We start from the raw sequence: 12,206 nt of genomic DNA on the forward strand, positions 1-12,206 counted from the left end.
AAGATTCCCCAGGTGATTCACATGCACGTTCAAGTTTGAGAAGCACTGCTCTCTATGCTATGCTGCAAGCATATGGTACAGCACGTGGCGACAGAAATTTTAAAAATACAGATTCTGCCAGGCACGGTGGCTCACGCCTATACTCCCAGCACTTTGGGAGGCTGAGGTGGGTAGATCACAAGGTCAGGAGATTGAGACCATCCTGGCTAACACAGTGAAACCCCGTCTCTAGTAAAAATACAAAAATCAGCCGGGCGTGGTGGCTCGCGCCTGTAGTCCCAGCTACTCGGGAGGCTGAGGCAGGAGAATCGCTTGAACCCAGGAGGCAGAGGTTGCAGTAAGCCAAAATCACGCCATTGCACTCCAGCCTGGGCAACAAGAGGCGGAGGTTGCAGTAAGCTGAGATCGCACCACTGCACTCCAGCCTGGGCAACAGAGCGAGAATCAGTCTCAAAAAAATAAAATAAAATAAATAAATAAAAATATAGATTCTGAGAAACCTCATACAAAGCGGAAAATATTTGGGAATCATGGATGGCTGGTCATAGGATTTTCCTGCATGTGAGTGGAACTCTTAGACATCTGGAAACCTTGCCTGTACCTTCTGTTGTCCACCATCTCAACTGTCTATGGAATTTCCCCCAAATCGGTCGTGTCATTTCTCTTCCTAAAAGTTGGTGACTACATTTCATTGGGTTTCAAGTGAGAACCTTACCAATTTTTGCAAGGTGTTTAAAGAGGTCTGACAAAGCTCGCTGTTTTTGCATGAGAATGTGCTTGGCTTCTGACCGCTGCTTCTCCTTCTCTGCAGAGAGTTCCACCTTTAAGCTCTGCAGCTCACTCACAGAGGAAATCACTTCACCTGTAAGGGAAAACAAGGCGGGGAGGGGAGACAATAAGAAAATCCCAGGGGTCTGGTAATGTGTTTGTTACCCAACACCAGGGACCTTTTGGAGAACAAAGGCCAAGTATCATTCATCTTTATACCCTGGGTACTTAACATAGTCCCTAGTATTTGGTAAAATCTCATTAAGTGTTTTAACCAAACTGGTCAAGGTACATGGAAATAGAAAAGTAACACACAGGATTTCAAATCTCTTAACAATAACAACCCAAACAGCAGCAGTCATTCTTTTGTATTTAGGGGTTTTATAATCAATCAAGCAAATGCACTTATTGAGCACCAACTATGTGCAGTGCATTATACTAGAAATTTATAATCACTTGAAGGAAATTTCAGATTAATATAATATGTATTGAGTTTCCACTTGTAGCTGGTACACGGTAAATTCTCTTTTCATGTGCACAACTTCAGAAGCACCTATTTGTAGCTCCATTTTACAGACTTCAAGAAAGGCTCAGTGAGGTCTAATCTCTATCTGAAGGCCACGTGGTGAACGAGTAGATGAGCCAGGACTTGAACACTGGCCTACCTTACTCCAAAGCCCAAGTTCTTTCTATACAACACCAAGCTGCCTTCCTGAATACACGTGGGTACCAATAACACAAGGGTGCCACCTCCCTGCTGCAGGCAGTGCTATAGGCTGGGTTGTGTCTTCCCCCTCAATTCATATGTTAAAGTCCCAACCCCTAGAACTTCAGAATGTGACTATATCTGGAGACAGGGCCTTTAGAGAGGTAATGAAGGTGAAATGAGAATGGGCTCTAATCTAATCTGACTGAAGTCCTTAAAAGAAGAGATCAGGACACAGAACACACAGATGAAGAGTGACCACGGGAGGACACAGTGAGAAGGTGGCCATCTGCAAGCCAAGGAGAGAGGCTTCAGAAGTAATCAACCTTGCTGACACCTTGATCTTGGACTTTTAGCCTCACACTGAAGCCACCCAGTCTGTGGTACTGTATTAAGGCAGCACTACCAGCCAAATATAGGCAGTCACCAGTGAGCGCAAGGACACCAAAGACATCAGATTGACAGTGTGGGAGAGTTAGATGAGGGAGGCTTTACATCCCACAGCGCATCCCCTCTCCAGGAGATGCAAATAGATCTGTATTCCACTCACCCCCACCCCTAGTCCTGAGTCACCTTTAAAAAGGAAGAGCTCCCTGAGATTAGATGCAACCTCATTAAAGGAAGGCCAGCCTCACTGACAGCACACTCACTGAGGTTGGGGGGTAGAGGGGTGAAGGAGGTAGTCAGAGGCTGCCAGGGGCCCAAACATTCTATTAAATTCTGGGTTCCCTTCCCAGCTATTGCTGTGTTACACTATGAGATCTTGGCTCTCACCTTCCCTGAACAAAGACAGCCTGAGAAATGAAACTGCTGTCCCTCTCTGAAGTGAAGAAAGCCAAGAGGATGGGGATGAATCCACCTCAAGTGAGACAACTTTTTGACAGTGGGGACAGCTTAGACACTGGGAAATCCACCTCTGTGCCCCTTTACTGGTAACACCAACCAACAAGAACTAGTATAGACAAGGCTCTCATAAAAGATGGCACAGTGCCAGGTTACATGAGAGGATGACAATGTGAAAATTATGACTGTGTGTTCTCAGTAGGCTCCTATTTCTGAGCTCTGTGGGTTTTTAAGCCCACTTGCTTATTAAATCAACTGTTCAACACTACACACGGTATCAAGAAAGGACACAGCTGCCACATTCTCAGCCCTCCTGCACCACTGGGGAAAACAGAAAGATCCACCCTTGACTTGGATGCTGGCACCCACCTGTGAACTGATCAAGGCCCTCCACAAGGCGAGGCAGGGGGCTCTCCTTCATGAACGTCAGGCACATCTTCCTCATGCGTTTCCTGAGCTTTGGCAAGCGACGCAGAAGCTCCCCTTCCAAGCCGGAAGGAGCAGCGCCCTGACACCACTCTGGAATTGTGGCCTGTGAGACAAAAGACAGGTTAGCCTCACTGTCAAGAATGACAGGCATCATTTTAACCTGCACGGGAACTAAATTTAACTGTTGCACACACAAACACATCCCTAGTTCAGCAAATAGAGAACAAATGTAGCATCACTAAAATTAAAAGAGACATACTGTGGATATTTAGAAAACCATATTACTGCTCCATATGAGATCACTATAACTGAAGGACCCCCATGCTCCTACATCCAGCAATGCTTGCTATGATAGCCACAAGGAGACTCCAGTTCTGAATTATGAACAGAGTAGAATGAATATCACTGCTGCCCTTAAGGTGCTGAGCCACATTGTGTTTCTCAGACACAGTAGCCAGGCGAAACTGGTCCTACTCCTGTGACCATTTACCCCTAATTAACAGTTCAAATTTCAGGAATTCAGATTTCTTTCCTTTTTTTTTTGAGACAGGGTCTGGCTTTGTCACCCAGGCTGAAGTGCAGTGACCCGATCTTGGCTCACTGCAACCTCCGCCTCCCAGATTCAAGCGATTCTCGTGCCTCAGCCTCCCGAATAGCTGGGATTGCAGGCAGGCATCACCACGCCCGGCTATTTTTTGTATTTTTAATAGAGACGGGGTTTTACCACGTTGGCCAGGCTGGTTTTGAACTCCGGGTCTCAAGTGATCTGCCTGCCTTGGCCTCCCAAAGTGCTGGGATTACAGGCATAAGCCACCGCACCTCAGACACAGGAATTCAGATATTATATGAAGGGAAGAGCTTTCATCTGTCAAGGGCATATTTTCATTTTTTTTTTTTCCTTGAGGAATAACCTGAAACTCCTATGTTGCCATTATTAGCAAATCAAAATTGTTTATCAGAATGATAGAAGCAGCGAGCTGACAAATACAGTCAAAAGAAAATAAATTTGGTAGCCATATCCTATCTCTGCAGCCATCTTATGGCTGTATGTTCAGTTTCTATTATGAGTTTTGAACCACTAAAATAACAAAAATAGCTTAAGGACTTTCATTACTAACTCTGTGAACCGCAGGTAGGAAATACAGTAAGAAGACAAAGCTAATTACTCTTTAAAAAGTAATTTTTTTTGGAGAGACAGGGTCTCATACATTGCATAGGTTGGTCTCAAACTCCTGGGCTCAAGTGATCCTCCTGCCTCAGCCTCCCAAGGTGCTGGGATTACAGCCGTGAGCCACTATGCCTGCCCAGGAATTACTCTCCTGAGGGATGTCTTCCAATCCTGGAGCTCTCCACACCCAAGGACATGAAGCAGGAACATCCATTCTGTAACAGACCTGCTAACTCAAGGTGTATCACTGTTAAATTTTCAGGAATTTTGAAAGCCAAATCTTAACTGTTGGTGCTTGAAATTGGCCATAATAGGAGTACTTACACCACAGTAATCAGCATCTGCTATAAACCAGCACATCACGGCACATATTCACACCCTGTGCAGTAGCTTCCTCATATGGTAGCCCACAGGCAGCTTCAATGGCATATTCTTAAACTGATGCTTCAAATCTTTGCTCATGGCACATGAAATGTTCACAGGTAAAAGCACAATTATTTCTCACAGGCTGACATTAAATTTTAAGCAGCAAGGCCAAGTGCGATGACTCATGCCCATAATCCCAGCTCTTTGGGAGGCCGAGGCAGGGAGGATCACTTAAGACTAAAAGTTCGGCTGGGAGCAGTGGCTCCCGCCTGTAATCCCAGCACTTTGGGAGACCGAGGTGGGCGGATCATGAAGTCAGGAGATCGAGACCATCCTGGCTAACACAGTGAAACCCTGTCTCTACTAAAAAATACAAAAAATTAGCCAGACGTGGTGGCGGGCACCTGCAGTCCCAGCTACTAGGGAGGCTGAGGCAGGAGAATGGCATGAACCCAGGAGGCGGAGCTTACAGTGAGCCGAGATCGCGCCACTGCACTCCAGCCTGAGCGAGACTCTGTCTTAAAAAAAAAACTAAAAGTTCGAGACCAGCTTGGGCAACAAAGTGAGACCTCATCTCTACAAAAAAAAAAAAAAAAAAAAAAGCCAGGCATGGTGGCATGTGCCTGTGGTCCCAGCACTCAGGAGGTTGACACGCAAGGATCATTTGAGCCCAGGAGGTTGAGACTGCAGTGAGCCATAATCATGCCTGGGCAACAGCACAAGACTGTCTCAAAAAAAGCAAAAAAAAAAAAAAAAAAAAAAAAACCCAAGATTTTTTGCCTTATTCTGCAGGGAAGTCAGGCAAACAAATACATGCTATATATGTCCAAAGAACAAGATTTCAAACGCATTTTCTTGTCTAATACTGAGGCATGCCTTGCACATAAAACATAGATCCCACTTGACTGGCTTGGGAATAAGCCAGCACTGTCCCACAATCAAGTACCTGCCCAGCTGCTGGTCGTGCTAACAGGGTCTCCCTCAGTGCCCTGTTCAGATTCTGAAAGGAAGACAGTTCACTTGCAGCTCCATCTGTTGGCCTCGGAAAAAAGTCAGGCTGTTCTTCCTTGTCACTCTCCACCAGGGATGACCGGCAGGGTTCACTCAGGACTGCTTCAAATTTCTTCATGAATTTAAAGAGGGTCCTGTCCCCAGGTAATGACAGAGATAAGAAGAAAAAAACTGGATTAGCAAGTTAAGAAATATAAAGAATACATTATCATGCATCCATACATAATTTAATAGCCTGTACCTTTTATATACAATGCTGTCCTTGAATATTAATAGTTGTTTTACTTTTAAGAGAAAAAGTATGGCAGGTACTGTTATCCTCCTTTTCTAGAAGAGAAACTAAAAGCCAGAAAGAATGGGACTGCTTTGCTCAAAGTATATAGCTAGTGGGTGGCAGGAGACATAGCCTGCTTTGTCTCAAGGCACACTAATCCTTACCGCAGGTAGACTTTGCTTGGAGAAGAAGGGGGTGGTGTTGAAAGCAACATCAAAACAATCAAGGTGTTATTTTTTGAGAAGTTTAACACACTTAATATTAAGTCAGGTTATGGTAACTATGTCGTCTTGCTCCCTACCACACAAAATTCTATTTTGGTTGTCCCCAGTTTTAAAAGATGGATTACCTGTGTGTCTTTTCTACAGATTGCTTAATGGACCAGAAGCTGACATCATTCCACTTGGAAATCTTAACAAATTCCTGTAAGATAAATGATGTTCAAGAAATGGCTTTATAAAGCTAGTGTCATTCTGTTTCTTTCTAGATTTCTGTTCAGCAAAGACCAGAGCCCACTCTATCCCAAACACAGGACTGTGTGTCAGTGAACAAGTAAAATAGGTCTAAAAAAGAAACCATGGGCCAGGCGCGGTGGCTCACACCTGTAATCCCAGCACTTTGGGAGGCCAAGGTGGGCGGAATCACGAGGTAAGGAGATTGAGACCATCCTGGCCAACATGGTGAAACACCGTCTCTACTAAAAATAGAAAAAATAGCCGGGCTTGGTGGCTTGCGCCTGTAGTCCCAGCTACTCAGGAGGCTGAGGCAGGAGAATTGCTTGAACCCGGGAGGCAAAGGCTGCAGTGAGCTGAGATCGTGCCACTGCACTCCAGCCTAGGCAAGAGTGAGACTCGGTCTCAAAAAACAAAAACAAAAACAACACGTTTTGGTCTCAAAGTGATTAAAAAAAAAAAAAAAAAGAGTGCTGCTAAAGTCACTAAGTCACCTGACATATACTCCAGCTTAGGAACCACCAAGTTAGTCACGTCCCTTGTACCACGGTTGGTTCCACAACCACTGAGAATATCAAAAAGAGAGGTCCCTCCTTCCCCCATGGTAATTCAGTAGTGTGTGGACCAACACGACATGGCATAGCTCTGAGGTGGGAGACAGGCCTGGGCAAGACCAGGGGAGCACAAACAGATTTCTGTGGCAGTCCTCTGAGGAGGCTCTGAATGGCCACTCCACCAATCCCTCACACACTCTGCAAAAGGAGCCAATGCCACCGATGTACATATTGCCATCCTCCCTAGCAGTGGCAATGCTCACCTCTATTCCCCTAGATCCCTGCCTCAGTGCTAAATGGGTAACAGGGTTAATGAAAGAGAATTTGCTGATTTTGTCCTCCCAAGAGTGATCATGACAGCTGTTCTCTTACTTTAAGTTCTTTTTCTAGGGGGGAACGAAGTTCCACAATTTTGGCCTGGACCCGGTCAAAGAATTGCTTGTAATAATGGTACAAATTCCATAGAACACTGCAAAGTGCATCTGGAAGAAATGAAAAGGAAACAAAAACACCACACTTGCTGCATGTGCTACTGGTGCCAGCTGTGGCCTTCATATTTCAGTGATGACCCTTCCTCATTACTCTCTATGCCATGAGATTACAGTGAGTTTCACAGGCGCATTATTTAGGGATCCTGTCTGAGTTTAGCATTTCCCAGAGATGCAGGCTGTCAACACTCCCCTATTTTTCACTTCTGCTTGTAACAGATGTTTTTTTGGACTTTTGTTCTTGAAGATGATGTACTCCTAGGTTCTTCTAAAATCACAATGTCAAATTCTTTCTGTGAATCTTATTGTAAAATCAGCAGAAACTGAGCTTTTTTTAAAAGATGGCATATTAAGCAGTTCACCTCAAATGCTCATTCATGTACAATCTATACTCATCTTGTAGTGAGACTTTTATCCCAGTTGCTGTGGTCAGGGATAGTACTTGACAGCGGGCAGTTTTAGGTGCAGTTCCTTGATGGCTGGCAGTGCTGTCACTGGATGAAAGAAACTAATAATGGCCTGGATCAAGGAGCAGCTTAGCAGGACATTTACAGTGTCTAGAGAGAGATGTGCTGCCTCAACATGCTAGGTCCTGAGATCTTCTGGCAATTTACCTCTGCCAGAGCTCACCAGTCAGTGCTAAACGTATAACCATCTGCACCTCACTTTGAATGTTCTTCTCTATACCTAATGTCAATCACATTAAACATAACTAAATGTGTCTTTTTTAAAACCTAGAGTGCAACGAGGCACCTGTCTCATGTAGAAAATTCAAAGCCTAACTCATTTTAGTCGTACAATGTCAAAAGGAAAGGAAAAAAAAATCCTCACCCTTTCCTTCAACCTGTGGCATCAGCAAGACGTGACAATGGAAAACCAGTAACATCTGAAGTCGCACATGGAACTCTCCCAGCGAGGACCCTTCAATAAATGCTTGTAACGTGCTGACCAGCAACATCAAGGTCATCTGTTTGTCATCTTTAAAAATTCAAAGAGAAAAATATATGTGTTCCTTCGACCATGACTTCCTATTCCTAACATGCGCGCAATCTATTTGGGATACTATGGATGGCCAGGAGGTAGACATCACAATGTGAAACTCTCAAGCAAGGACCATGGCTAAATTCTAAGCTGATTTAAAAGTAACAGGCCGGTGTGGTGGCTCACGCCTGTAATCCCAGCACTCTGGGAGGCCAAGGCGGGCAGATCATTTGAGGTCAAGAGTTCAAAACCAGCCTGGCCAACATGGTGAAACCTCATGTCTACTAAAAATACAAAAATTAGCCAGGCATGGTGGTGGGCACTGGTAATCCCAGCTACTCAGAAGGCTGAAGTAGGAGAATCACTTGAGCCTGGGAGGCGGAGGTTGCAGGCAGCTGAGATCGCACCACTGTACTCCAGCCTGGGCAACAGAGCAAGACTCTGTCTCAAAAAATAAATAAATAAAAATAAATAAATAAATAAAAGTAGCAGCTGCACATAAGAGCATGTGTTAAATGCACTCACAGCAAATTATGAAAATGAATTATAAGGTGCTTGTCACAAGTATAAAATAAAAGACTGTTCATTCAAGCATGTTGGCTACTACCTACCAAAAAGTCAACTTTCAGTTTGACTTCTATCATGGACATAGAGAAGAAGGAAACCTTATCACACGACTGGTTCTCTAGACTTTTGGAGAAGACATTTAAACCTCTCAGACTTTTGTTGTTATTCTCTCAGTTAGACAAGCACGATTTAGTTTCCTTGGCTGACCTCTCAGAAATATCATGAAGTCAAATGGGAGGCATTCCCATGAAAGCAGTGTAGCGGGAGAAGCGGGAGCAGGAAAATCCTACACTTTGCAGCACTCCATTTAGCCAGGAAGCTCTAAGTGGGCAGGAAATGTACTGCCAGGCATTACCTTCCTGTTCTTCTGTTTGTTCCTGCATGTGCTTCTCAAGCATCTGATAGATGGAGAACCAGTGCTTGGTGGATTTCTCGGTGTGGCGCTTCATAGTATTATCCAAACTCATGGACCAGCAGCTGAAACGAGAAGAAGCCAAGGAGGCATTTACGGAAACCCATTTGAAATAATCTGAAACCAGAGATGCAGAAGCTACATGCTCACTATTCTCTCCTCCCAAATGGAGATGGAGGAGCCACCCAGTTTCCTCCCTCAAGAATCTATGCTGTTGTCTGGACTGTATTCAGGTCATTTTAATGCCCTACTTTTAACTCTGTGATTAATAACTGAAAAGCACATTCTGTAGCTGTAATACTATATAAATCCTAAAGAAATTTAAACTACCAAAAGACAAAAGCCCTTACAACCTAAGTTTAGGAGAGGGAAGGAGAGTCACTTACTTCAGCTCCAGTTTACGCCACCGAATAATCATCTGACTGATCGAATCAAGATGTTTCCGCAAAGACAAAGCTCGACTTGCATTTTCCTCCCAATCCTAAAGAAACAAAGATAAAATTTACTACAGACATTATTCAATGCCATAATCACCTCCTCCCTCAAGAACATCTTGAACTTTGCTTGAGTGAAGACTACTGGGCCCTTAAACAACTTGCAGCAATTGCAGGAATGAATTTACAGCGTATCCAGCTTCAAGTTCTTTCTGTTCACATGACAGAACTCCACCAGAGCCAAGTTTAGAGGCTGGCAAAAAAGCACAGTGTTTATAGACTGGAGCCTGAATTCGTGCTCTTTGCTATCTGACCTAAAACAAAGACATGTGGCCCTTTTCTGTCCAATGGGGAGGCAACAGCTAACTTAGAGGCCATGAGGGCATTGAGGGGAACCGTGTATGTGCGCACTCAGTTGGACTGAAGGCCCACCTGGAAGGCTGGGAGTAGTGCACCCTCATTACCGGTAGATACTGCATCCCACTGGATAAAAGGCAAGGCAGCTAGCCCTCACCACAGGGGCAACAGCCTCACTTGCAATGATCTCACCCCATGCCAGAAAAACCAAGGATGTTTATCTTTTTCCAGCCCAAACTATAATTTTCTGTCTAACAACAAAGATGCCACAAGATGTATCTTTTGCCAACTGACCACCAACTAAAATGAGGAAGAGAGCGATTAGCTCACCTGTGCCTTTGCCAGAAGAATCTCTAAGCCATTCAGGAACTTTGAGATAGGACTGGAAAGTGGGAAACTACGAATTCTGTCCATTACAACCAGGAGCTGCAGAAATAAAGATTTGGGTGTCTCAGTAGGAATACCAATGATCCTAAGTCACAGGGTACTGAAGACAGTCCTGACCAGAAGTTTCCCCCCAGTTCTCTACTTTTAAAACACCTCTGAAAAAAAAAACAGAGCAACATGGCAGCATTTTATTATGTGGTCAGCAACTCCTGACCAACAAATAAAATTAACAGAATCCCCAATCATTTATACAAGAGAAATACAAAACTGGTGTGTTCATCTTACAGTAAGTAAGTAGCATCTCATTGAACTGCAGTTCTTTAAGCCTTTGTTTATATGTATACATGTGCAAGTGGGTGCCCCCAGGGATAATGGTGAGGCTGCATCCTCATTGCAGATTCAGTACTGTGAGCATTCCTTCCTCAACAGCTGCCCTACCTGTTCAAGTGCTGGGTGTTCTGGCCAGTCCTGCAGCAAGTGACTGACAGCCTCTGAGAAACCTTGAAGCACAGGTTGACACTGCCGTGCTTCTGGAACATTGGGATGCTGGTAGAAGTCATAGGGCCCATCAGGTTTCACCATCAGGTCTGAGGGTGCCTCCCCAAAAAGAGTGTTATGGGAGAGGGTGCAGGCCAGAAGTTGGCTGCCCAAGAGTCGGTCATTCAGTTCAACTCCTGTGAAGTTAACATCACGGTAAAGTCAGTGAATTCAGTAAGTTGATCTATCAACATGTCAAAAAGATGTCAGCAACAGGACCAGGCGCAGTGGCTCATGTCTGTAATCCCGGCACTTTGGGAAGCCGAGGCAGGCAGATTGCTTGAGGCCAGGAGTTTGAGACCATCCTGGCCAACATGGTGAAACCTCATTTCTACTAAAAATACAAACATTAGCCAGACATGCATGTGCCTGTAATCCCAGCTTCTTGCAGGCCTGAGGCACAAGAATTGCTTGAACCTGGGAGGCAGAGGTTGCAGTGAGCTGAGATCATGCCACTGCACTCCAGCCTGAGCAACAGAGCAAGACTCTGTCTCAAAAAAAAAAAAGAAAGAAAGAAAAGAAACATCAGCAACAATGAACTAATTGGGACTAATGAATGCTATTCTCCCCAAAGCAATATTGGCCTAGAGAACTGTAATCCTAATACTATAGTAGCTACCTAAAGCGCTCAAGTTTCTGGAATGTGCAGAGAAGTCAGAAACTGCCTACATATAAACAAATGGTGTAGGGGTTAACTCAGTGCCTCCAAATTCCCAGTTTTTATACCTATTCTAGTTAAATAGAAAGGAAACTTAAAGCCTCCTTCCTACTTCTATGAAATAATGCCATGAAATCATGTAGGAAACTGCAATGAACCAACTATTAAACCATATTCCACAAGATTGGTTGCTCCCAGGTGTATATTATTTCATTTGAAAAGCACTAAGGCTATTTGACAGCAGAAATAATGCTAAAGAAAAAAAACACATACACACACATATTTAAATTAAGTCCTTATCCTTATTATTATTATTTTTTTTTCTGAGATGGAGTCTTGCTCTGTAGCCCAGGCTGGAGTACAGTGGCACAATCTCGGCTCACTGCAAGCTCCGCCTCCCGGGTTCAGGCCATTCTCCTGCCTCGGCCTCCCGAGTAGCTGGGACTACAGGCGCCCGCCACCACGCCCGGCTCATTTTTTGTACTTTTAGTAGAAACGGGGTTTCACCATGTTAGCCAGGATGGTCTCGATCTCCTGACCTCATGATCCGCCCGCCTCGGCCTCCCAAAGTGCTAGGATTACAGGCGTGAGCCACAGCGCCCGGCCTATCCTTATTTTCTTAATCTGTCACCCCAAAGGATCCAAACAATAAAAATCCATCTTTTTCTTGGCCCATTTGTACACTGATGAAAATCCATCTTATTACAGAATCCTAAATCAATTTTCTTGAATCAGCTTCAGTTCTTTAAGCCAAGGAAACTCCAATAAGGAATTATGCGAAAACAGGAAATTCATGAGTGTGATTGTTACAGAA

The 12,206-nt window shown here is 44.4% G+C and overlaps 1 protein-coding gene across 1 annotated transcript in view; it reads right to left on the reverse strand.

Annotated features, from left to right (window-relative positions):
• MDN1 (midasin AAA ATPase 1) overlaps positions 1 to 12,206 on the reverse strand; it is a 179,395-nt gene that overhangs the window by 35,877 nt on the left and 131,312 nt on the right. Inside the window, exons 66-75 of the mRNA XM_030809472.1 lie at positions 10,636 to 10,871; positions 10,141 to 10,236; positions 9,406 to 9,500; positions 8,963 to 9,084; positions 7,891 to 8,037; positions 6,944 to 7,053; positions 5,915 to 5,988; positions 5,227 to 5,425; positions 2,687 to 2,849; positions 716 to 862 (exon numbers count right to left, since the gene is read on the reverse strand). Of these exons, the coding sequence (XP_030665332.1) occupies positions 716 to 862; positions 2,687 to 2,849; positions 5,227 to 5,425; positions 5,915 to 5,988; positions 6,944 to 7,053; positions 7,891 to 8,037; positions 8,963 to 9,084; positions 9,406 to 9,500; positions 10,141 to 10,236; positions 10,636 to 10,871 (1,389 nt within the window). The remainder of the gene's footprint in view (positions 1 to 715; positions 863 to 2,686; positions 2,850 to 5,226; positions 5,426 to 5,914; positions 5,989 to 6,943; positions 7,054 to 7,890; positions 8,038 to 8,962; positions 9,085 to 9,405; positions 9,501 to 10,140; positions 10,237 to 10,635; positions 10,872 to 12,206) is intronic.

This window comes from Nomascus leucogenys, chromosome 3, assembly GCF_006542625.1.
Source record: "Nomascus leucogenys isolate Asia chromosome 3, Asia_NLE_v1, whole genome shotgun sequence".
Classification (NCBI taxonomy): domain Eukaryota; kingdom Metazoa; phylum Chordata; class Mammalia; order Primates; family Hylobatidae; genus Nomascus; species Nomascus leucogenys.